This window comes from Zophobas morio, unplaced genomic scaffold, assembly GCF_036711695.1.
Source record: "Zophobas morio isolate AGI-343-1 ecotype UQ-CSIRO unplaced genomic scaffold, CSIRO_AGI_Zmor_V1 ptg000023l, whole genome shotgun sequence".
NCBI classification, from domain to species: Eukaryota; Metazoa; Arthropoda; class Insecta; order Coleoptera; family Tenebrionidae; genus Zophobas; species Zophobas morio.
This window is the reverse complement of record NW_026972128.1, coordinates 689911-716398: the sequence shown is the minus strand read 5'-3', so window position 1 is coordinate 716398 and position 26488 is coordinate 689911. Positions and strand designations below refer to the sequence as shown.

General features: G+C 31.3%; 2 protein-coding genes across 3 annotated transcripts in view; one reads left to right on the top strand and one right to left on the bottom strand.

Annotated features, from left to right (window-relative positions):
• The window catches only part of LOC135134146 (neuroendocrine convertase 2), a 138770-nt gene that overhangs the window by 89265 nt on the left and 23017 nt on the right, over positions 1–26488 (bottom strand). The window lies entirely within an intron of this gene.
• Positions 1495–25497, top strand: LOC135134607 (uncharacterized). The gene is made up of 7 exons (XM_064063330.1): positions 1495–1508; positions 22926–23142; positions 23200–23355; positions 24308–24415; positions 24472–24674; positions 25179–25338; positions 25388–25497. The coding sequence occupies exons 2-7, from the start codon at positions 22935–22937 to the stop codon at positions 25495–25497; spliced, it is 945 nt and encodes a 314-aa protein (XP_063919400.1). The 5' UTR covers positions 1495–1508; positions 22926–22934.

The window sequence follows — 26488 nt, the reverse complement described above, 5'->3', positions numbered from 1 at the left end:
TCAAAGCAAAAAGTTATGAATTGTTGACAGTGCTAATTGTTGTTGCAATTTCTGTAATTAGATCTGTAAAAGTAACGGGCTTTGAAGTTTACAAGATGTTTTTACGAAGTTGGGTTCAAGTTGTCCCACAATTCGGAAGATATGTGGCAAGTCGTGAACATTAGAAATTAAAAAAACCTAAGAATTCAGTTAAGGCAACGCCATTATCCAAGGAAAAAATTTCTGCCATTAAATCCATGCTTAAATGGATGCCCAAAAAAGATCAAGATTTTTTTTTAAACATTGTTAATAAATCATAATTAAACTTATTAAAAATTATAATTTTGTTAGCCTACGTTTTGTATAAAAAATAAAGTCGTTCGTGTTCACTATTGCATTATTTACTGACAATTACAAAGGCGTAACTGCCAACAAATACACTAAATTACAAAACTAAGAATAACAAAGTCGTATCTGCATACATAAATTTTTATTTTGTATAAAAGCTTTAATGTTTTAATAACATATATAGCACCAAATCAATATATATTTTTTTGCGACTTACGGAAGCTACATTGTTGGGTAATCAAGAAAATTAATGCATAATTATTTGAGGTCTCCAACATTCAAACGTCATTATCTTCAAATCGTGAATGTTGTACTTACGACTTTGTAATTGTTAAGGGACGATTTGTTATAAATAGTATATGATAAACCTGCATTTCTGTATTCTATTGAGTGCAAAAGGTCAAGAAAACACTAAATATTTCCACCATTCCATAAAATCCATATTTAAAAATACAAAAATTACTAAAATTAATTTTTTAAGCAAGATTCCAAAATTTAAAAAGTTCGAAATTTCGTTTTATACAATTTTTGGTTTTTATAATTAACCAAAAGATAACAGACGAGTAATTATATTAATGTTAGTAGGTATAATATTTGCTATGAAGTAAATGGGAAACGTTTTATTTGTAAATATTTATGAATAGATTTAAATATTTACTTTAATTTGTTTGGACAAATATTTCATTGTTGATTTTTTAATAAGTACTTTTCAAGTAAATAAAAAATATGTTTCAAAAATGTTGTTAAAAACGGATTTTTAAATTAATTAATAACAAATAAAAAGCAAAATGAGATGTCAGTTAATTAACGTTTGTTGATTGTGCTGAAACTTCCCAACTTCGATTAAAATCACTTTAGTTCCTGTCAAAAAATGAGAAGTAGCAGTAGTAATAAATTAATAATAAAATTATGGTTACCGTATTATGAATTTAAAATAATAGTTGATTAATTCTTTTAAGACTATTTACTTTTCAATGACTTTAAAAAAGGATTAACATTTTGATAAGAGAGAACATCTTGACATTATGAATGAAAATTAAATATTACCGTTTCTCTCACACTTATATTTAGTAATTTAGTTGAGTGTCATAAAGTGATCCACTAAATATTAAGCATCAGGATTAATTATACAGAAAGTTAAGGCAAAGTTAAAGTTTTAGTGCTCAATTCGAGGTCTGAGGGTAATTATTCTTGGCGGTTATTGTCGTTTGTCATTGTTCAGCGATTTTATCGAATAAGATCTTTGTTAGACAGTTTCTTTTCAAAGTGATTACATTACCTTTATTGCTTAGAATTATTAACATTAAGCGCTATAGGACAATTATACAAATATGTACAACACTTACATAAATTTTATTTTTATGTTTCAAATTGCGTACTAGCTCTATCACAATTAAAGTTGTCACAGTTGTACCAAATAAAACTGGATTCATGTTTAATGATCTTTTGAGTTTGCATATGTGACTTATTTTTCATAATTTGACAATGCCTCAGGATTCTTTTCACTTTATAGTTTCTTGTACATTGACTAGAGTATAAATTTATGATTTAAATTCATATCTTTCCCAACGGAGTTATTATTTAAGCTTAAACACCACACTACGAAAAGAAACTGTATAATGTTTTAATTTACCGGTCAGCTTAATATTACTACGCTTTATAGCAAATTTCGTGGAATGCTATGAAAATTTTATGAAAATATAAATAAACATTTTGATATACCATCCATGACAAGGTAGGTCGAGAAGTAGCCATACTTATTTCGTTTGCATATAGTTTAGAAAACATGTTTGCGAACATCTGCCTTAAAAATATAAAACAGTAAAGTGATCATCCCTGAAATCCTATCCACTAATAAAAATGTATTTTTAATGTTTAAGGCAGAGTTTTTCTCTTTCCGGTTTTCGTTTCTCAAGTTATTTATTTTCATGATTAAAAAAATAACCCAGTTATAGCGATGTATACAGCTGAATCGAAAACCATACGTTTGTAGAAGTTAATCAGTTTCTTCAGACGTTTATTTTCTTTTGTGTATATTATGAAGTATTGCAATAAAATATGACAATGTAATTTTATGTAATGTATGACCGCCAAAATGGTTGTATCATTACAGATTCAAGACTACCCAAATTATAGCTTTCCATGATTTCAATATCTACATAAAACTGCAGAAAATTTCAAAATTTTCAACAGAAATTTGAATAAATTTCGTAGGTACAGTTTTTAAAAGTACTTCTATTAGTCATTAAACATCATGTTCTAATGATGATAAATGCTATAAAATTTAAATTTACTTGCTAATAACTTACTTGTATATCTGTGGTCATGCCGTATATAATATTTAATGCCATATGTCCCAAACAAAGTACTAACAAAGTGGTGAACGTGCAGTGAACTCTATGGTCGTGGGTCACAATTTTCTACATTGTGACAGGTATTGTTTATATTCGCTAGAAATTGGCATGGCGTTGATCTTTGTAACTGCATTCATACTTTTGATTTGAAACAATTATTTGATTGTTCACTCGGTTTCCGCGCACACTGCTCCAGACGAAATATAAACAAGTTAACAGAGTGTGTTTGCGTAACATAATACGTTCGAATCAAAGGCCGTGGCGGAGTATGGGTGATTAAAGTATGATTACATTGATGAGTTCAGATAAACAAACGCTACAAGAACTTAAAAAAAATATGAACAATCATATTTTATTTTTACTTCCTAAGCGTAAACTGTTTGTTTGTAAGCTATAGAGGTTAACAAGAATAAAATTTGGAAAAATCAAGTGTTATAAGTATTAAAATGTGACGTGTTTTCACCTACAGATTAAAATAATATCTGAATATATGATAATTTTCTGTTTTAATTTTAAGCGCATGTTGACAACTCTCTTCCACTAATTACATGTAAACCTAAAATTAATGGGCAGGGTTATTCCTGTCAGTGTTATCAAGCGTTCCCTCTTTATAACAACAATTTAATTTATACCATTAATCATTTACGACTGATATCACCAACATAACATATGCAATTAAACGGAATATCCGCTAGATCATTGGCGTGTGGGTAGTTTATACGGATGTGCATACATCATTAAATGTTTGTCGATATAAACACAGACAGTTAATTTGTGCCTGGCCAGCCACCCGATCGATTTCTGCCATTTTCAGACGTGTCATACGCGTTGATTATCCTTACAAGATTGCCCACTCCATTAATAATAATTGACGTCATTCTAACCACCCACCAAAAATAATTCATTGAAGGATAATCATGTACACAAGCAATGAAGTGAAAATAATTTTATAGACACCGTCCTAAACTGACGGGGTTTCACATTTAGGACTCTCAGAGAATGTTATAATTTCATTCCATAGATTATGAAATAAGTCTGGTTTGGTGTGGTTGCAATAAATGCTTTCATATTATACCAAGAATACGTAAAAGCGGCAAAGGTTTTGATGTTCGCTTTGATGGTGACTCGTCGCAGAGATTTTTGGTTTGATTAGGTTTTAGTTAGAGACGAGCTTATGTGTCTGATTTTTATAAAGTCTTTATAAGACAAGGATACTTGGGTGTATCGAGTTATTTTCTTTAGATGTTGCAGAGTTCGGGAAATTTTATTTTATCATTTTTACTTTTCAAATGTAAGCTACAAAAAATAACGGAAAGGGGTTTACAGGCTGTAAAGTAAGAAGATTTCTGTCTTTAGTTTCCGTCTGCTGTATGTTCATTAAGGTTGTAGTGTAATAAGTGGTAAAACGCTAAGCAAAATTTGTCTCTTCAGTCCCTCTAAGATGATCAAAGAAACTGGGTTTGTTTGATTGTTTTTCAGGCGCGAAGGAAGTTCTGTCAAAATATTCTTATTTTGACAAGTTATTATTTGTTTGGTAATCCGTTTCTGCACACTCAAAAATCAAAACTCACAAAGCGAAAAATGTATACATTGCGGAAAGTGCTTGGCAAAAAACACTAAACGAAATTTAAATAATTTCTTAGGTTCGAAAGCTTTGTTAACATCGATAATAAACCAAGAGGGAAGTAGGAAACCCAAATACGCCAACCCGTCCTTCTCGAATATTCGTGATGTTTTCATCTTTGGACAAATCCAATTAGTTCCAACTAAGCGGAGTCGTCATCGAGGAGATCCCTTTTTACCCTAAAATATGTATGAATAAATTTCGAGACATAGTTCTGTAGACAGTTGTCCCCGTTTTAACATCGTAAAAGCTCGCAACTCCAACCACAGGCAAGCTTCTTACATTTGTTAGTGTCATCTGGCAACTGCTGATGCCATTCCTAATGAGGCGGATCTGTCTAGACACTTCGTCTCCAGATTTTGTTGCCTTACAGAGTGACGTCTTAGAATTTGTAAGCAGGTTAGTGAAATTTGTTTACAAGCTCATTTCAGAATGAAAATTAAACGATTCTGCCCTGGATTAATAGTGTTCATGACGTTAAGTGGAGAGTTTAATGTGGTGTTAATTTTAGGGTCTGACCATGTCGGGATGAATAATGTCACGGGCTAATATAGGGTTGCTTAGTGGGTTAGATGGGAGTGGAGTTATTAAACTTGTATGCACTTTCTAATTTGAATGCCCATTTAGAATATAAATAATAAATCGTTTTCCTTATCCAGCATTTATAAAGTCAGAATAAATTCGTGTAACTTATGGAATACCTTTTTACAGATTTACTTTTATTTCCCAAGGGATGACTAAGGCAATTATTTTAGGAGCTGACCCATTAATTTCCTTAAAATTTTAGGAACATAGGACGTTATGGTCTGCGTTATATATAATACCTATCCACTAAAAAATTGATGATGTTTTGAAAATTTATTAATCAAATGTCATTTCAATATTCTTTAATGTACGTTACTAATTTATTCCGTTTGGTGCTAACTTCAAAACATATGCTAAACTTCATGCCAACTTTATTTTGTACTTTTTATTTTTTTGATAATTCCCGTAATTTGAATTATCCTTACTGAAGTTTTGTATGGTTATTTCAATTTCATGTTTCTGCAAACAGTTGCGTCAATTTATTTCACACTGCAATGAATCTTCTTAGTTTTGAAATATTACACACCCTCGCATTTAGATAGATTGGATTTACTCAGTACTTTTTTGTGTTATTTATTCGGAAAAAGCATCAAACACATGTAATTGTAGTGGTAAAAAGATCGTACATTGTGTTTACAAAGTGGAATTACTTTAAGTTGGAAACTTCTAACTGAAAGCACAGTCTGACAACACCAGCATGTTTTAGACAAAACAATAAAACATTTGCGAGTTCCTTGTTTCGTTCCTTTTCAGACTCGTTTGTTTTCAGTTTTTTGTAAATTTGCTCAGATAAGAGCTTTGCGTTGGTATTGAATAAAAGCCAGAGTTGTTTAGTAATCTAGAATGTAGGTGGATGGAACGTTAAACGTCTATCAATGATTAAAAAATTCGTCCAAGATTACTCCCACAGAATTTCCCTCGCCCTTGAAGTAGAGTCCAATGAATTCCGCTTCTTTGAAAAAATGTAAAAAATGTTTGTTTTCTGGTAACCTTTATACAGGGTCTCTACAATGTATGGAAACGGTTAAATATCTTGAGAACCAGTTGTACAAATCAATTGAAATTAGGTATAGGGGTACAAGAAGTTGTGCTCTAATTATTCGTTACACAAATACATCAAATAAAATAGTAATAGCTGTGCAGGCAATACGACTCTGAAAGTACGACTGATTGACATTTTTGTTGTGTAATTTTTCGAAATCACTAAGTGTTATTGTGAAGTAAGTGACAAATTGTAAACAGCACATTTGGGCTTTCTTAAGGATAAAAATTCCTCGATTTTTTTCGATGAACATATGAACCGGCGTTAATAACACCTTCAATCCTGCGCCACGGGAACGCAAATTTCAATAACTATTGTATCATTATTAAATATTGCGGGGCGCATTCTCTATTTTCAAGAAAATGGAGGGACTCATTCTTAATTTGATGAGTAAACAATTTTGTGATGACGTGATTAACATAGATAATACTAGCAACAGGCCATTACCAATGCAAGACAAAAAGTACAAAAGTGGCTATTCGTCCGATAGTTTCAATTGCTATATTTCCTTAGTTTACTCTCGGGAAGTAAAAATTCTTTTGATTTGAATGAGTTTGTCGCCTCAAAACGGGGACTAAAATTATTGATACAGTCACAATCGAACAAGAAAAAAAAAACCAAAAGCCAAATTTGGAACGGAGCTCGCGATGTTTTGTCTGTATTTCTCACGATCAACCACTACGCCACCACCGGATGCTTTACGCTAATGGAAAACTATTATTATACCGTGCATTATCTTGTTGCAAAAATTTGGACGGTTATGGAAAAGCTCCAAGCGAATATTGTTGTATAACAGTTAAATCAGAAAACATGGAATTTTTTGAAATAATTAACAAAATTTTGGACAGTATTTAACCATCTACGTGATACTTCTAATATATGTACAAAATCTGACAACAATCGGTCCAGCAGTTTCGGAGATTACGTGTCTAATAAAAATGGATACAGATACACGCACAGAGAGATGGACAAATAGACAGACAGACAGACAGAGAGACAGGCGGAAACGGGAGACTACTTTTTTCGTACTGTAGGGGTCATGGAACGTCGAGAAAACATAAAAGTGGCCATACGTTCGATGGACTCGACTACTACTTCCTTAGCTTACGCTCGGGAAATAAAAAATCAAAATTTTTGAGTAGAAATTGACGTAAAGTTTGTTAATAGAAGTGTCTTTTATTTCTCAAGAAATTGAATCAGGTTGTTTTCTAAAATTATTGAAGTTATTCATTGTGCAGTTTTTGTTACGCGTAGTAAAATTATTACTAATATACTTAATATTGATACTATTACTTTTGATTTTTTTAACGAAAACTTTTCTTTAGAGTTGATGTTTTGTGACGTTCACAAGAGTATTCAAATCTAAAAAGTAAATTGATTAAATATTTCACTGAAGTCGGTAAGCCGAAATGTGCTGTTAAATAAAAAAAGCTATACTTGCAAGGTGGTAGATAAACACAAAGGAATTAAATTGGCAAATTCAGCGCTGAAAAATCCTTTCAGTATGCGTTTAAGCTCGGAATTAAAGGTAAATATTTGTACATATTATACCGCCTATTTGTTTCCACAGATCTGAGTTCCTGTGTTTGGTTAAAAACAAGTTTACATTTTTTTTTCATTGTTTTACTTACATTTTCTACTACTTTTGTTCGTAAATTGTTTATAAAAAATATATTTTTTTTAATTCGCTATCTCTTATAATAATTAATTTTAAACAAATTCTTGCTGCGTATATGACAATTTACGTTAGTGGATTAAAAACATTATCACATAGTTAGTTTATAAAGCGCTAGCCGAGTTATTTCAGCAAATTGCTTCGAAATTCGATTAAAAACGTCTTTTGTACACAAATTCATGGCATTTATTTATTACTTTTATGCAAAAATTTGGAAGGTGTATCCTATCCAACGATTTAGGTGCGTAATACACTAGTTATCACATTCTATATGTTCTTGAGATAAAAAATAACTATCAAAATATCAAATTACAAATCATGATTTTGGAAATTATATACTACTGTTGTCGAATTTCGTTGGATGTTTGTAGACAATATCGTGTAGACCGCAAAACGCTAACCAAAATTTGTCTAATCATCCTCATCAACAATTTAATGGCGTCACCATAAAAGTTTTCAGGATAAATGTTGTTTAAATTTTATAAGATAATATTCTCCTAAACTTACAAATTTTCCTAAAAAAAATCGAAATTTAAAATAACGTGTTAAAACAATATAAGAAGAGAACGTTCGGCGGCCGGTCATAGCTAACTTCATTGGGGCAGTTGTAAATAACTCTTTGGTTGCGGATTCGATCCGCTCATGGAGCACTTTTTTCTACACTGTGACTAATGTCACCTATGTTCTTTAATTTGTAGGAGTCATTATAAAATAAATAAAATTTCCCAAGTACTACAGTGTTTTGAAGAATCTGGATGTTTTGGATTCTATTTTAAGAACATGGCAAAATCTGTGTAAATAGCCTTGGACCAAATTGTTTTTATAAACTGTCTCTACATGTTGTTAATATAGAGAATATAGAGACTTTTTATTTACTTGAAAATGTAACTTAACTTCACAGAAAACCTGTCATTGCATGAATAAATTGTTATATGTATTTTATTTAGTATTCAAATAATATAGGAAAAGGACCGTCCAATCCCACTCAAAATAATGTTATGAGAATATGGTTACTGCTGTTAAATACATTTCTTTCTCTTATAAATTTATTTTATTTTGTATTGGCAATTATCCATAGCTGTAAACGTTTGTATAAACTTGCGATTTTTTTCACTAGAGCCTAGATACCTAGAGGAAAAATTCAAGCAGAATTGATAAACCACAATATGGTATAATATATAGTATAATTTGATAAAAGTTAAGATAACTTACTATAAAAAAATTTGAGCTGACATCAAATTGTGGTGAGGAGGATTAGATAAATTTGATAAATTTGGTTCGCCTTTTACCATCTACCCGAATTTTCTAAAATGTATATACATATAAAATTTCACGACAATCCACCCGGTATTTTCCGAGATTATCTTCCTAATAAAACTCGACGTAGAAAGACAGACGAAAATGGGAGAAATATTTTTTCGTACTCTTGGGGTTATAAAATGTAGACAAAACATGAAAGTTACCATTCGCCGGATGGACTGTACTACGCTTTGTGATCACTTTCAACAAAAGCCGTTAATAGTCGTATTTAGTCTTCAGTTGTCACCTTTTCATTTTGAAAATTTTCATCAATAAATGTTTCTGTATCACTAAGCATTTTCCAAGGAGTTACTGGAGCCCCAAGGTTAAAGGGGAGTAATATAGTCTATAAGTGTATCGTTGAAACTAAATTCCACGAAGATATGAAAATTGTACATTTTGTAGTACTTATACAGGGTTTCTATAAATGATTATAGGGTCGCAGTAGGTCATGTAAGCGTGCCGCCTCTCAGATTTAACTGTACGGAGATCCGTACCAAGTGCCCAAGGACGCATGACAAAAACCACACATGGACCACATACATGTGTATAACTGGTTGTCTAAACGCTTCATATGTTTTTAAAAAATTCATTACGATAAAAAGAGAAATTTATTGCGGTTAAACATCAAAAATGTTCGTCACTCTGTTCAAGGTTCTTTTTAATTTCAAAAATGTTCTGTAACATCCTTTCGTCAATACTTTTTACCCGTTGTTCAATTCTGCGTCTCAAATCATCAGCAACTTCCTCAGATACTGAAAATCATCCACAAGAGTTCTTTTTGTTGACACTGCCAGTTCGAACAAATCTGTTGATTACATTTCTAATGTGGGCCTTTAACGATGTTTTTTGAATCACGGTATTTGGCCAGATATTCTTGGTTACAAGAGGTTACAGAATACACACATTCTTCATTTACGAATTCCCATTGCGATAACAGGACATAACGATGAAAGTGTCTTGTTCAACAGAATAAACCATTTTCACAATCTTCGCTTTCTACCACAAAAACAAAATTTTAGTAAGCAACCACCATGAGTACTGAAAATGACTGTTTTTTTTGTTTTGAGCTTGGATTAGCGAGAATTCGCACTTGAAAAACATTGAAACAATAAAAACGACGACTTTAAATGACATGTTACAAATGACATTAGACATTAATGTGACAAGTGAGAACTGTTATAATGGTGCATAATCCCGTGCATAATTTCAGCGAAGCGGGATTTGTGAAATCTATGGCCAACTACGCCCTTAGAATCATTTATAAAAGTCCTGTATGATACCAATGGAAGATAGTTTGGCAATATATTATTTTAATGAAAGAATAAAATCTGTTGGATGTTGTAACAAGTTATCGCAAATTAACAATTTTCAATCAGTTTGGCCATATTACAAACCAGAAGTACAAGTACAAGTGTGTAGATAGATAATTTTAATGCACCAATTTATCAATTTTTGTACTGACAAGAATTTCAAAAATTCAAAACACAGTTCAGTTTATAAATAAGAGGAATCATAATTTGTCTTTTTTTAAAAAATCCGTCTCCGTTTTGGAATGACTTTCATTCTTTACTTTATCTTCAGCACTCAGACAGCAGTCATAGTAACTTGAATTAGATTCATAGTAACTTGAATTAGATATTAGTAATTTATTCACAACAATGGTAATAAGATTTTAAATTAAATTTAAAGTTCCTGTCGGCGTTTCGGAATCAGTTTATTTCTACATTAAGTACAAAAATTACAAGCTGTTGAATACATTTTGCATTTATTATAAAACTACACAAAGCTCATTTCCTTACAAATAAACTCTGAGCTTCTGTATTCACTTAGAAGAGACTGCAGCTCTCAAATATTAAGTTTCGAATTACTGTTTTAATGTTATTTATTTGGGAGAAGTTCATTTCACGGTAACCCTATGCTCGGTTCGTGGTAATTCAACACGCGTTGGTTTCAAGCTATATCAATAATCCTTCTCAAAGCCCATAATGGTTTAAGTAATCTTATATTCTGAGTCGCGATGTAAGCTCAAGTTCGTGGTTTTGCATTGACGAATATGTAAATTAGAGGATTAAATGTGACCCCGCGAAAATAAAATTTCGGAGGAAAAAACTTTGCTTGCTAGTTTTAAAAGCAAACGTTATAAGTCTTTAGAGTAAACAGATTGTGTTATTATATTCTAAAGAGGAACTAAATTGAGCTTATGTAATAAAATTGCATTTAAACGGAGTGTAGAAATTTTCATTAAGTTAATTGGATGCCAGTTCATAGAGGGCTTGTTACTAAAAAACTAATATAAACTGAAAAGGCCACAATAATGTTATATTACCAATGCAATTGCATTATGGTGATTTGGATCATGTTGGTATTTCATGCACCCTGAACAGTGCACGGGTTATTGTTTTATGCGTTGGTAACTCAAACATGTAGTTATCCCCGCAACATCGAAAAATTTCAACGCGTTTCCACATCTGTGCCCTAAAAAATAGCATCCCCGAGTCTTCGTACGACTCGGTAGAGAGCAATGAAGCAGTATTCTATTTTTATTCTGAAATATTTCTAGAGGCTCTAAGTAAAGTAGCTAATTGTTAATTAATTTTACTTTTTATATTTTTACTTACTGTACTTTGATGAGGTAAAATTTATCTGTTTAAAAAATGTATAAAAATATGTTAATGAAGTTTGTAAAGTGACCCACGAGTCGTGCCCTCACAAGGATGGAGTGGTGAAAAATTATATTAAGATTTATAACACTATTCGGGTGGTAAATTATTATTGTTTAACATTAATTTATTCTACCCCAGGTGATTATTAGTTTAGTTTACAACTCAGTAATACAAACAGACCGTCTAACTTTGGACCTTCCAGATATAAACATTAATTTATCACTTGATCGAATTAAGCTGGCAATACAAACCCAAGATAGTAGCTGTTCACATAAATTCTGAGCATTTATTCTGAGGATTTATTGCGGCTTAGTCCGTTTCGGACCTCTGCTTTTTGCATTCGACGCAAAAGTGGAAAGCGCTGACGAGCTGAAATTTAAACATTATTCAGTATTCAAAAACACACTTTATAATCTGTGCAAGTAAAAAGTCAATTTAAATTCATCCCGGTCTGAACGAAATGAAAATATTAATGTTTTTCAGTATTGTTTTTTCAATTTTGTTCGCAGATCTTCACACTTGTAATTTAAGATAACATAGGTTTTCAACAAGTTCGGTTTAGTTTAGGTTTAAAAAATATGTATCTCAGTTTTTATTTTATATGACGGAAAGTAATGAAACGGTGATCCTCAACTTTATCATTTTTGTTTCCGACGTCATTTATTTCACATCATCTCCTAAGCAAACATCCGCCCGCTATAAATATAAACCTGTCGAAGCGAATATGAAATCTTTTCCCATCAAGAACTTTTTTCCATTATTGGGGAAGGAAAATAGCTACGCCACAACGTGAATACTATTTTCAAAATTACGTCTGTAATATTTGTTTTCAGTTTTTTTTTCTGAATATGATTACGCATAGATGCTCCATTATTGTTTCATAAATATGTATTTTGTGTTAGCTGAGGCAGGTGTTTAACTACGAGGGAAGCGAATTTCGCATTGTTAATTTGAATTTGAATAATGAATAGGTAGGTACGTGTAAAATTTTCATGTGAAACTTTCGCACATATCTACTCAAAATTTTAGTAATTTGTTGGCAAGAGAGAATTAAACTAAATTGTAAATTAGGGTTACATATATTTATAAAGCGTAAAAGTTATATTGTTATGTTTTTTGTTCTAGATAATTTTACTACGTTTCATTTTTGAAACAGGCAGGAAAGAGATTTTATGCATAAAGTGCTAATAAAATAAATGTAAACCAACGGTGTACATGCCTGAACTTAATGAGGTAAAACAGCAAAACACTTTAGAAGCTTCACATTCTGCTAACAGACCATTTGATCTCTTATACACAAATAACATTGTCTGTTTTATTTGTGAAGTGTGAAAGTGTCAAAGTAGCGTTCATCGTTTTTTAGAAAATTATTGCAGCAGTGATGAATAGTTTTAATTACAAATATCAGTTGGTCTGTGAAATTTTGGTCTATATTAACAATGTCGTAAATGTGCTAAAATATATCTTTAAAAGTAGACTCATATACCCGGATGTTTTTAAATATTTAAAGGGACATCAAACCAAAATTTAAAGTTATTGCAAAAATTGAACAAAAATATTTTAAGAATTGAGGATTCGTTTGACCAGAGATTCGCTCCAGTTTATGTTAGATGCCATCATAGCGGCATGTAACCTATTCTAGATGAGAGAAAATGAACTGTAAAAAGATGCGAAAAAAATGTTATTAAAAGAGAAAGAAATTTCTTAAATCACACTTTTACTTCTTAACTTCTGCAAAACGCTTGGGGCTAGTTTACAGAATATTTTAATTGAGAAAAATAATCAGGCGTTTAGCGACATCTGGTTAGCGAAAAGTCGGTCACATGGTACATTAAATGTCGCATTAAAAATTCAGTCGCAATCAAATATTTCATTGAGTTTTCGTAAATCGGTTCTTAATCTTTTTGATTATTATTATTAATTTCTATTCTTCTACTTCTATAATAAAGATTATTTTAGAAAAAAAATGTATATCAACAAACGACTTTTCAAGAGATTTGTAGAACAGACGAAAATGACGCTGTTTTAGTTTTTGATAAATTTTTATCGCACTAAATATTTTTTTTGCCCTCCCGGGAGTAAAGTGGCTCTTTTTGACCTTAGGGATAAAAAGTGTTTCCATGACAACCAAAACACTTTAACTTAAAGTGGTTATATAAACACATGGAAAAATTCAAAATGGTTCCCAGTAAACACATCTGTGATATTAACGTGACAGGTACATACTCACAAAGGACCAATAAGTACATCGCATGATTATGTCTTAACGATATAGCTGGCAGATAACCGTTGTAACATCACGATAGAGTACTCTGGTTATGTAACCAATACGTAATACTGACTACATTTACTAGATATCTCATGATTATGTTGCACCGATATAGCTCACATATAAGCCTTTTAACATCACACTGTAGTACTCCGATTATGTAACAAACACGTAATGTTAACTGCATTTATTAGATTTCTCATTACTATATTCCAGCGATATAGTTGGCAGAAAAACCTTATAACGTCACAATAGATTGCCCCAGTTATGTAACCAATAAGTAACGTTAACTGCAGTTTCTAGATATCTCATTAATGTTGTGTCAGCTGTCAACAACCTTTTTTGTGTTGCTTTTTGTACTAATTTTAAATTTACAATTAAAATGAAAATAATAATAATTGTCACTAAAATTAACTTAGTAATACTGTTACTTTAGTAAGAGTATTACTACTTTTCCGGACTTTACCGATTCTATGCAAAATGCATATTTGGCATATTTTGCTATTTATTCTATTCTCCACATATTTCGAAAAAAACGCCCAGATTCCACTAAAATGTGCATACTTTCGTGTTTTTACACTGACCGGCAAAAAAAAACGGCCACCCTGCATAGCGTTGACTACGACCATTCTCGATCAAAGCGACAATTTGAAACACGTCTCCCGTTTCCGTATGTCGGTCTGTCTGTCTGTGTATCTGTCTATCTGTCTGTCTGGAGTCTGTATCGATTTTTTATTAGACAAGCGTTCTTCGAAACTACTGGATTTGCCATATTTTATATGTATATTAGAAATATCATGTAGATGATTAAACGATAACTAAATCTTGGCAAATCATCTCCACCACCAATGGGATGACGTCATCTCCAAAATTTATAATACAAAATTTTTTAAATTTTATAAAATTAGATACTCCTGCACTTGTGGTGTGTAAATCCGTGTAGAATTTTCACCCTAGACATCTAGAATTTTTGGAAAAAATTTTAACTTATCCGGGTTCTCATAAAAAAATAAAATTTGCATAATCAAATTTTATAATTTTTCGAAAAAGCTGGGTTTGTTTTATTGTATTTCAGAGGCGAGAGAAGTTCTGTCGAAATAACCTTCGACCAATTTGCTTCATTCAAAATACATTCCGAGAAGTAACTAGGTATGTACCTACCTAAATTTCTAAGATTTTGGGTTGAAAAATTCCAAGATTACTAAGAAATACTCATAATAACGTACTTTCGTACCTACAATAAAATATTCTTGGAAATTTAATTTTACTTTTCTATCTACTTACAGAATATGCCCAATGCGTACGAATTTTTATGGAAACAGGAATTTAAAAATAAGAGTAAGAGTTATGGTCGGAATTATATATTTGAACAAGCATTTTTTTGTTGTGTGTATTGCGAGTAAAGATCTCAACAGTCTCTGACAATGATTATATTAATTTATTTTAAAACACACATTTGGCTTTTTTCATTTCTTATGACAGTAAATTAGGTTAAACCGCATATCAAAAATTCTCTTTCAAGGGACTTTATGCTAAAAAAAAAGTAGGAGATGCTATTTAAAAAATTATCGATGACGTCATACACCTGTCAAATGTCGCTCAAAACTTTTGAAACTAATATTACAAAATGGCAGTTTTTATATACCAGTAGACGTGTTTTTGCGTTTTTACTTCTCGAACGTAAGCTAAGAAATATTGTTTGTTTTCTTTCATAGTAGATAAATATTTTAGTTCCTTACTCTGCTTCCCCCGCTGACAATAGCAGTAATAAAATTAGTTATTGTAAACAAAGTGAACGGTTTTAACCCTTAGAGATGAGTGGCAGCTGTCATACGAGGTAGCATGGGTGTTTTACAAGTTGCATATCTTTTAAAATAGAAATTTTCTTGAGGTGTGGTGGAGCCTTAAGAGTTAACGGAATGGACCTATCTACTGAACAGTCGTAAAAGATACACCCTAATATAGCATGCACTGTCATCATGTGTCAAGTTACCGCGTAATTCAAAAGTCTGACAATGAACGAGACAGGCAGCGGTCTCGGATATAACATGGCAGATGGCGCAGGTGTGCTGGAGTTGTTTGTTTACGTTCATCATGTCAAAGAATTGCAAGACAAACCGATACGACTCTCGAGGATGCCGAGCGCCACCGAGCGTTTTAAATTGCACGATGTTGATTCGCTGTTTTAAAAATTGTGGTAAACATGTTGGCTGTGCCCAAGAAGTTATGCGCAAACCTCTGTCTCTTACTAACATGCAGTAATCCTCGGTCTGTTCGTGTTTACGACTATTCAGTAGATAGGTCCATTGTTTTCGCGTGAAAACGTTTATTAACTGCCAAATTTATAATCAAATGATGAAAAACACTGTTTACAACAACAGCCTTCTTTATTGTTTTAATTAAGATGATATCGTACTTGGTCTGTTTCTGTTATTTTGTTAAATTAAATTTAATTCTGCGTTTTTATGTCTTCTTTTTTTGCTAATTTGTACAACATGTGTCAATACTGAATGGTTCTTTAATAAAATAACGATCACTAGTTGAATTAATAATTTTTAAGGGGATGTTTGCTAAAAGAAAACTGTCGGATTTTTAATTTTGCCGTGTTATTGTCTTCACAAGAAGCTTGCGTGTAGAAAAATAAAGACGAGAAGTAGTGGTAAGCTGGTTGAAACTCAGGAAAATTGGGGTGTAATTTATGACACCCATAATCTCTGGTAACAGTTCGGCACCCGCTTGTCGTGGATTATTGTTCGATTTTCGTTCGTCAACAGTTCAATTTTCATATACGAATTTATAAAAATGACCACAAGAAATTAATAAGAAATAAAAATCTGAATGTGTACAAAAATGTACTTCGAAAAATTAAGACAACAAATAGTAAGTCCAAGCAATTATAATCTAATTGGGAAACTGATTGATTTACAACATAAAACGCACTCAGCCAAAAAATTATAAATGCAGTTATTTTTCGGACACAAAATAATCACTTTCGCAACACTTAAAAAGATTTGTGGCAGGTAATACACTTTGATCTTTGACAAAAAGCCGAGAAGCAATAAGATTGGTGATCATATAAAGTAACAATAATAAAATTTCTATTAGTAACATTGACTTACACTTTATGTAAGTGTATAAAAACAGCGGCGGATCTAAAAAACAATAATATTTATATGTACAGAAATTCGAGAATAAAAGCATAATAATAGTAAAACTAATCAAATGATGATTAAACTGCATTTTTTGTCTGTAGTTTTAGTAGGTTTTTGACATAATAATTCTGATAAAAGTTTTTTCCACTTTTTCGTGGCTTTGAAAGTGGAATCTTCGACTTTCGTCCCATTTCAAAATTTACTATTTATATATTTCAGTGGTCACGAGTTCACTAACGTGTAGTTAGTGAACTCGTGTAACTTCAGTGTATGAAGTAAATTTATGCAAAGATTAAATTTGTCACCGAAAAGATGTCGGAAGTAATAAATTATCCCATCGTTCCAAGAACGTTCGGTGGGTGTTATAGCCCGATCCGAAAGAGACCGCAGTAAGAGACAGCAAATAGAACGGATAAAATCAAGCTTCAAACATGATCAGTTTTAAACCAAAATTATGAAGTTTTATAGATCGAGATTTTTTTTTTGAAATATTATAGTAAACACTTCAAAGAAGGTCCATGACTTACTTTAATGTGAATTTTATAACTATGGTCGGCACAGTCAGACCTAATATTAGTGTGATTTTGAGCATATTTGCGATTTTATTAGAGCAAAACAAGTCATTTTTTCTCCAATTTTATAAATTCCGGACACTAATAGCATATCAAAGATATTGTAAAAAAAAAATTGGGTTCAGATTCCAACTAGTTGTCTAATATTTGTGAAACAAAATCTACTGTAAATTCACTGAAAACTAAACCGGTAACATCACCTTAAAGTGATTTTGCGAAAATTTTCAGGGTGGCCGGTTTTTTTTGCCGGTCAGTGTACAATAATCAACGGGCGGAATTGTGTTTTATACGCTAGATCCAGTGCTGTCGTGGCGATAGTTTGATTACAAATATATTTTTCTTTTGGATTATACCTACATAATATAACATTTCAAGATCACAAATCTGTGGTCCTGTGTTTGAAAAATTAAAAAGGGCATCGAGTATTGTTTTTTGAAGTAATATAGTAATATAGAAGTAGTTTTTTAACATGCTGTAAACACTCCTAGCCACGCACTGGCTACGACCTTGTGGACCAGATCAAAGCGTCCCCGCTACTCGCCGTAAAACACACCTTGCTTCAACTGGGGAATTGCATTCTTAAGATAAATTTCCGCCTACTGATAATAATATAGGATTACTTTCGGTAGTCTGTACCTATTTACATTTATTGCGGTCATTTCCGTTGCATGTTAATAACTTGGTTTTACCCGCTTCAAGATGGGTCAAGACTAATATTTTTACGATCTGGTTTATCCAAAGGCGTAAAAGTATGAGTTGGTATGTAGGTTGTACTTTAGCGAAAAGAATATGATATAAGTAAATGATTCATTCTTTCGTATGTAAGCGTCTCATAAAAAGCGTGAATGTCCAAAAAAACGAGAGAGAGAAAACTTCCGTGGTTTTGTCATCGATTAAAGATAATCCGAACATAATTTATACTGACAAAAACATTTTCTCCAAAGCATACAGCGAGATAATTTCCAAAACTAATTAATATTTTATATATTTTTTGCAGTAGATTTATTAAAAAATACATTCTTTGTTTTTTTCACTTTTAAATACACTCTTAATGAAAGTAATACTTTTTTTCACGTAATCGTAATGAGTTGAAAACAGTGCATCATTTGTAAAAATATATATGCATATTTCAGCCTTTTTGGGTATATTATATGTATATATGCGCACATTTCAGAAAAATTTTGTGCGTATGTCCAGACTGTGTCACTCGCATTTTTTTAATAAATAGTGCTAAATATTTAATCTGAAATTAAATTTTTCAAACCTTGCTCGCATTTTTCTAACTATATATAACACGGGAAACGAACACTCCTTCATAAACCAAATCATTCTGCGATACTAGTTTATTTTATACCTTTAGTTCGTGTTTTTCTTTTTATCCTGTTCATTTTAGATAATGCAGGACATCTGAAATCGAAAATTGATGCTTCTGACATGGTAACACAAAAAAAAACTTTCACAAACATACATAGATTATATTTATTATTTTTGTCTAGGTTGCAAGAAGTACATATAAACAAAAGATTAAAAATCTTAAAAAAAGAAATTTCTTAATTGTTTTAAATCATTGTTTTAAATCTTGCACGTTACACGAATTCAATAGTGAATTAGTTGGTCATAAAGATTTTTGATACCATTCGTCATATAAACTATTTGAACTATTTGAATGTAGAAGAAACTATTGACATATTTTGTTGCAAACCAGGTGATATTAAAAAAAAACTCCAAACTCTATCTTAATTGTCTATTTAGTTCTTTCTATGTGTTTGGGGTTTCTTTGTTTGTTTTATTTATTTCATTAAATTTGTTTTCTTTTTGGTAGTTGTGGATCTCGGTAAATGGGTTACATACCTGTTGAGTTCCCTTATTTCAATAATAATAATAATAATAATTACTAATTGTAATATTAAATAATTTTGTTGTTGTACGTACATAATGAACTCCGCTTTTTATAACTGAACATTAAGAGATTAACTTATTAATGCATATGGTCTATACTGAGAGTTAGAAAATGCCCCCATCTTAACACGAAAAACTACAATTTAATGATAGAATGTATAAGTAGGTGATAACTTAATGAGGCATTATTGTCCAACCTATATCTCTGCCTAAGCTGTCACTCCAAATTTAATCACATATAAAATATATTGAAAACAAATAAGACAAAATCTTTACCTATTACAAATATGGTTTATGATCATTTTTTTCCTGTTCTAATAATTTCTTATACACATAACTAATTCTGAAAACTCAATGATTCTAAAAGTAAAAGTGTTATTGTAAGTACAGACCATCTGGGGTTGAGGGTATGATGGTTTGCTGCGGACGCAAATAGAAAAACAAAGTCATAAAAATTCCTTCTCAATTGTGGTCGTTGAAAGATGAACCGCGACCGGCGACAAGTTTGTGAAGACTTAATTCGTTGGATTTTATAAAGACGTTGTTGGAATCGACTCTGGGATATCACCTCTATCACTCATCCCCTACTACATAAAACGAAACAAAGAAAAATATTCATTTTATTATTTAAGTATTAAATTTATTTCATCTAATGAAATAATAAGGCTCTTCCATATTTACCGCACCAGATGTTTGGGGCGAGCAGTCCGGATTGTCCCATGAATTGTTTTCGGTATTTATGGTTATTGCACTTCCATTTCCCGGTGAAGCTTTGTAAAATTTCGAAATCGTTCACTTGGTTTTCAACGTTCAACCTCCGAAAGTTCTGCAAGCTCTCTCGTGTTTTCGTTACTCACTGTATTTGTAGTGCAGTTTTGTGAAAATTTCTGTACTTCAGTGTCGTCGCTATTTACACACGGTAAGTTGATATTTAATAACTTCATAATTTTAATTTTTGTTGTTATTTTTAATTTCAAGGCCAAAAATTGACAGTTCAAGAAATGTCTAAAACAAATTTAAAACCATTTAGTACTTTATCAAACACACAGAAATACCGTAGATTACAACATTATAAAAATTTTATGAAAGAGAATAATGTGTTACAAACAATTCATAAAAAAGACAACGATAATATTACTTTTGAAAACGCGGAGAGTGTTATAGATTCAGTGTTGATCAGTAACAGCATCAATAACTCTAACAATAAAGAGTCTACTATTGGCAATTGTAACATTCTTGATAGCAATATTACTGCCACCCATATCAATGCAAATAATCACGATAATATGACTTTTAAAAATGTGGAAAGTGTTGCAGATTCAGTGTTAAATAGTCACAGCACCTATGACATTAATAATACTCGTAACAACGCAGTAAACGTTTCCTTTATAGAAAAACTTCGTAATTGGAAATTAAAGTTCAATATATCTCAGTCAGCCTTAAATAGTTTGTTGAGCATATTAAAATCAATTAATGGTTTAGAACATTTACCTACAGACGCAAGATCATTCATGAAAACTCCAAGAAGCGTACGATACCAAAACTTAATAAAAAAAGTAGATTCGGGTAAATTTGCTATATTTGGCTTTGCGAAGGGTCTTAGTAATTCATTGTCCATATATTACGATAAACCTCCAACAAGTATCAAAGTAAACTTAAATATTGATGGTCTCCCTCTTGCAAAAAGTTCGGGTAGTCAGTTTTGGCCTATATTAGGAGCAATTGTTTGCGATTTTTACACTAAACCATTTATAATAGGTATTTTTCATGGTTTTAGTAAACCTAAAACTAGTCATGAACTCCTTCAGGATTTTGTAAATGAAGCATCGGATGTACTGCAAAACGGAATTTTTTTTCAAGGAAAAAATATACACGTTTCGATAAATGCTGTCATTTGCGACGCACCCGCAAAAGCTTTTGTTACAGAAACTGTACCTCATATGTCGTATTATGGTTGTTCTAAGTGCGTACAAAAAGGAGTAAGAATAAATTATCGCATGACATTTCCCGAATTAAATGCACCATTACGTACTGACGACGATTTTCAAATGAAAACATTTCAAGAACACCATAAAAATACATCTCTTTTGGAAAATTTAAATTTAGGAATGGTTTCTCAAATACCTATAGATTATATGCATTTAATTTGTTTAGGAGTTACAAAAAGGCTTATTCGTTTCTGGATTTCCACGCCACCTATTCATAAAAAGAAATTAAAATTTAATTCAGTAACAGTTAACAAAATTGACAATTATTTTAATTCCATTAAATCCAAAATAATCTGTGAATTTTCTAGAAAACCACGAAGTATTCGAGAATTTGAACGTTGGAAAGCAACCGAGTTCAGGCAATTTCTTTTATATACAGGTCCAATTGTTTTAAAAGAGACTTTACCAACAACCTATTATGAACACTTTTTGCTTTTAAGTGTAGCCACGAGAATTTTATTGGATGCAAAGAAGTGCTTCACACATAACAATTACGCAAATTCTTTGCTTAGATGTTTTGTAAAGAATTTTTCAATTTTATATGGTAAAGAATATTTAGTTTATAATGTACACAACCTAATTCACCTAGCGGATGATGTAAAAAAGTTTGGCCCTTTAGATAATTTCAGCGCATTCAAATTTGAAAATTACATGCAATTTATTAAAAACAAAATAAAAATTGGCCGAAACCCATTAAGACAAATATACAACCGAATTTTAGAACAAGAGGGTGTACCAACAAGCTTTAAGAGAACAGACTATCCTATTATTCACTATGAAAAAGGCGACAAAACCGTTATAGCAAAAATTGCTACAAAAAATTTTGTTTTGTCAAACAACGATATTAATTGTTACATTGAAACAGTTGCTGGTTCGATTTGTAAAATAAATGAATTTTATTTATCAAATGATGAAATTTTTATTAAAGGAAAAAAAAATATGGCCACCAGTTCACTTTTCAGATATCCCTCCGAATCTAGCCAATTTGGTTTTTATTTAATAAATGAAAAGAATTTTGAAGAAAATACAACAATTATTTCTTTAAGTGAAGTTAAAACTAAGTGTTTAAAACTTCCTTTAATGGTTGAATCACTGTTTGCAATAGTTTCCCTCGTTCATAAATAATATGAAATAGTGATCTTGTACTATACATTAGTTTAGGTATAGGGTGTTTCAGCCAAAATTTACGGCTCTATCTGACGTTCTTATTTACATTGGCAAGCTGCTAAAATTTGGTACACGCTTACATAATTATAGTTGGGAAGTAAAAATACTACGGCGGTTGTTATTTCATTTTTTAGGAGTTCTAACTTTAGATCAAATTTTTATGTGAAAAATCATATGACACTTTGTTTTCGTTCTTGTTGCTGTTATTGAGATTTCACATTAGTTTTATTATGACAATATGTTGCTATTGCATTATTTGTTTCTTTAAAACCACAATTTTGTTTATAAATAATATTATCGGTTTAGAAAAAAAATATGGAAGTATTATCTTCAACTGGATATGCGGTAGTTAGGTTTGAAGATGGATCTGTCTCTGAAGTTCCTGTCATCTGGTTATCCAAGGACCGCAAGACTTGCTGGTGGCCTTCAACGAAAAATAGTACCCATTATATATACAACAATAAACAACCAAATAAAGAAACTTGGAAAAGAAGTCCCGTCGTCAAAATTGAAGGATACTTCGGTAAGTTTGTTAAAAAATATCTAATATTTGTATCATTTGCATCATTTGTGTTTACAGATACTTACGAGAAGGCAAGACACGAAGCAAGTGTGATTATTTACACTACAGACGAAAGCGATGGAGACATTATAAATACAAAACAAGCAACCAAAGCTCAAGTACATAATGTCAATGCAGAAATATCTGATGCAGAAACCGATTCTGAAACACAAGGCAAGTTATAACCAAAATGGCGTATTTAGAGTTTTTTGTGATAAATTTAAATTTTATTTAAATGCTGCTGTTGGTATAACAATCATTGTTCAGGTTCCTATTGAAGTTTTAAAAATAAGCTTTGCTATAATTACAAGAAAATTGAATGCCGCTTTTTAAATATTATTATTATTATTATTAATAATATTATTATTAGTAGAAAATATTTCACAGAGCAAGCCCCAATTATAGAATATTTAAAAACACAATTGAACAACAAGTTATGGTTTATTATCTTAGATTCTATTATCTAAGTAATTATGGTGGTAAATTGCAAAAAGAATTTTAAAAAGTCACATACTGTTCTTTTTTTGTATCCACATTTACATTTTCGTATTAACAGATTCTTGCACTATAAACGTTTTCAAGATTTCCTTCATAATTTTATTTGATAGCGAACTCTACTTTTTCACATGCAAAATCTTTAGCGGTACAAAATTTTTGATACTGAATTATTATAAAAAAATCTTGTATTACTATTCGTAGATAATTACAAATTAAGTATTCATATTTCATGCAAATATACACTATGTCCCCGGATTGAGTTCACAAGAGGAAAAAAAATTGTATTTTCTATTTTACAAAAAAATGACATAGGAATAACATTTTTTGCTTAATTCAAAACGAATAAATCTGCAATTAAAACTTCAATATTCCTGGTCTGTACTCTTAAAATTAATTTTTTCATACTTCAAGTTCTTCGTTACTTTGGTTTTTTTCGATTTTAAGGACACAACCTGATAATATTAAAATTTTAATTGCAGATTTATTCGTTTTGAAATAAGCAAAAAATGTTATTCATATGTAATTTTTTTGTAAAACAGAAAATACATTTTTTTTTCCTCTTGTTAACTCAATCCAGGGACATACTGTATATGAATGACTACCTAGATAACAAAAGCAATTTTTTCAGAGGAACTGGAAATACCACCACCAATCAATGAAGATACACCCGTCGACTTTGAAGAATTTACAGTAATTGTTCCTCCAACTGAGGCTCCTTGCGAGAAATGTTGCATAGGTATGTTGCTGTAATTTTTGAGGAACTAATGCTTATGAAAATAATTTTAATTTTAGCATTGGAACAAATACAAAAGAACATGTGTGAGATAAAAGAAATGCTGAAAGAAATTGGTGATAAAGTATTCAACATGGAAAGGTCATCGAATCTGACAAATGAGGAAAAAACAGAAATAGATGATATGCTACCAATAAAAAACAAAACAGACTTTGATGAATTAGAAGATTATCATTGTCTGCCAAAAAAAGCAGATTTCTTTGTAAGTTACATAATCCATAAATTCATATAAATATGCAATATAATAAAATATTGGTCATTCTATAGGGATAGATTCCTGTAAGACTAGGAGACTTTGGCAACCCTCTACATATGGTACACACATAGTGGACTGCACAACAGTCTCATGGTGTACATGAATCAACCTATATGTTATACATACACGGTCTCTTTTAAATAGATTTGGAAAAACTCCATTAAATTTCACGCACAATTAAAGCATTTGGAAGGTCTTGTTTTTTAAATTGCTGGTCTAGAGAACATGTGTAAATGTTAATAATGCTGATTTATTCAATTCTCATGGTGACATACCAATTTTTTTGCTTTGTATTGATGTGGATTTTGGGATTTAACCCTCCCCCCCTACATTAGAATTAATACAAAATGTTCGGTAGATAAGGTAATGATGTTGTAATTTTTTTTTTCCGAATTTATTTCAAAGTGACCTGGTGAATGCACATAAAATATACACTTTTTCTTGTTTCAGAAAAGACTGTTGTCCCAGATAGGTGGTAATGGGTACAAGGATAATGTGGGTTGTGTTTTAAAAAATATATTTTCTAACGAATTTGCAACTAATTGTTCATGGCTGGGTCAGCGGGGAAATTTCAGACTAGCAGAGACGAAGGCGATAAATATCGTGAAAGGTATATTTTATTGCAATAAATATAATTGTTCTAATTTTTATTTTTGAAGAAATTATACTGAAGGCCCATTTTGTAAGAGAAAAAGAAGTGGAGCAATGCTGCTCAGAGTGGATACGTCATTCCAAGCAACGTTTAAAGAGGGAAAAAGCTACGAATTGAAGTTTCAGTGGTTTTTTAATAAAATATATGTGTTGTATTAGAATTAAATTATATATTATATTTTTTTCCAAATTTAAATAAAATTATGGTTTATCTGAATTAAGTTTCATTAACTTCATCAATGTTCCCATCCCATACCCTTAAGTGATACATTTAAATAGCATTATTAATAGCTGGGTTTTTTGTCATGCCTATTCACGTCGCATGCATCATGTTAATAAAATATACTGGCAGTTACATGTTTACGACGTAGTGATGTATACGCAACGTGTATGTCAATTTAATACGTTATACTGACATTTAAACGAAACGTAAATGATACATTAAAATGTAGAGAATCTGGCGATGTACTAATCTAACGCTACAACGATGTACTGAGAGAACGTCTTTAGTCTGAAATAATGTTGATGTCTCCAGTACGTCACAGACGGTATATAGTCAACATGTACCAAAAATGTTAGCATGTTGATTACATTACACAGCACAGGGAGCGCACATGGGCGCAGTGTGGGATGTAACATGGTACAAGTTCGTAACTACATTAACATAACATAGAAGTCGCTATAATGTAACTGTGTTTACTGGGTTATTCTTATTTACACCTAGGTATAGCCTTGGTTACCCGATAAGACTTAGGTACTACCGCGATTGATGTCAGGTAATTTCGAATATTTTCTTCCAATTTAAAATATAGTATCTATAGTCCCGAGAGGGCAAAAATAATATACAGTGCATATTTTTTAAAAGTGGCCATAGGGACCCCATGTTAAATTTTAGACCCCATGTTAACTTTTGTTAGGGTGAAAACCCTGAGATGATTTTTGCCGAGAAAATAGCCTTATTTAGGGTTCTACTTTAATTTCCACTACAACTTTTTGCAGCAATTTGTTAACTTGTGCTTTAAAAAATAAAAATTATTTTGATTAAAAAGTGTTGGTACATCATAGAAGGTTTTGATTTATCATTTTAACTCGTCATTTTTGACAGCATA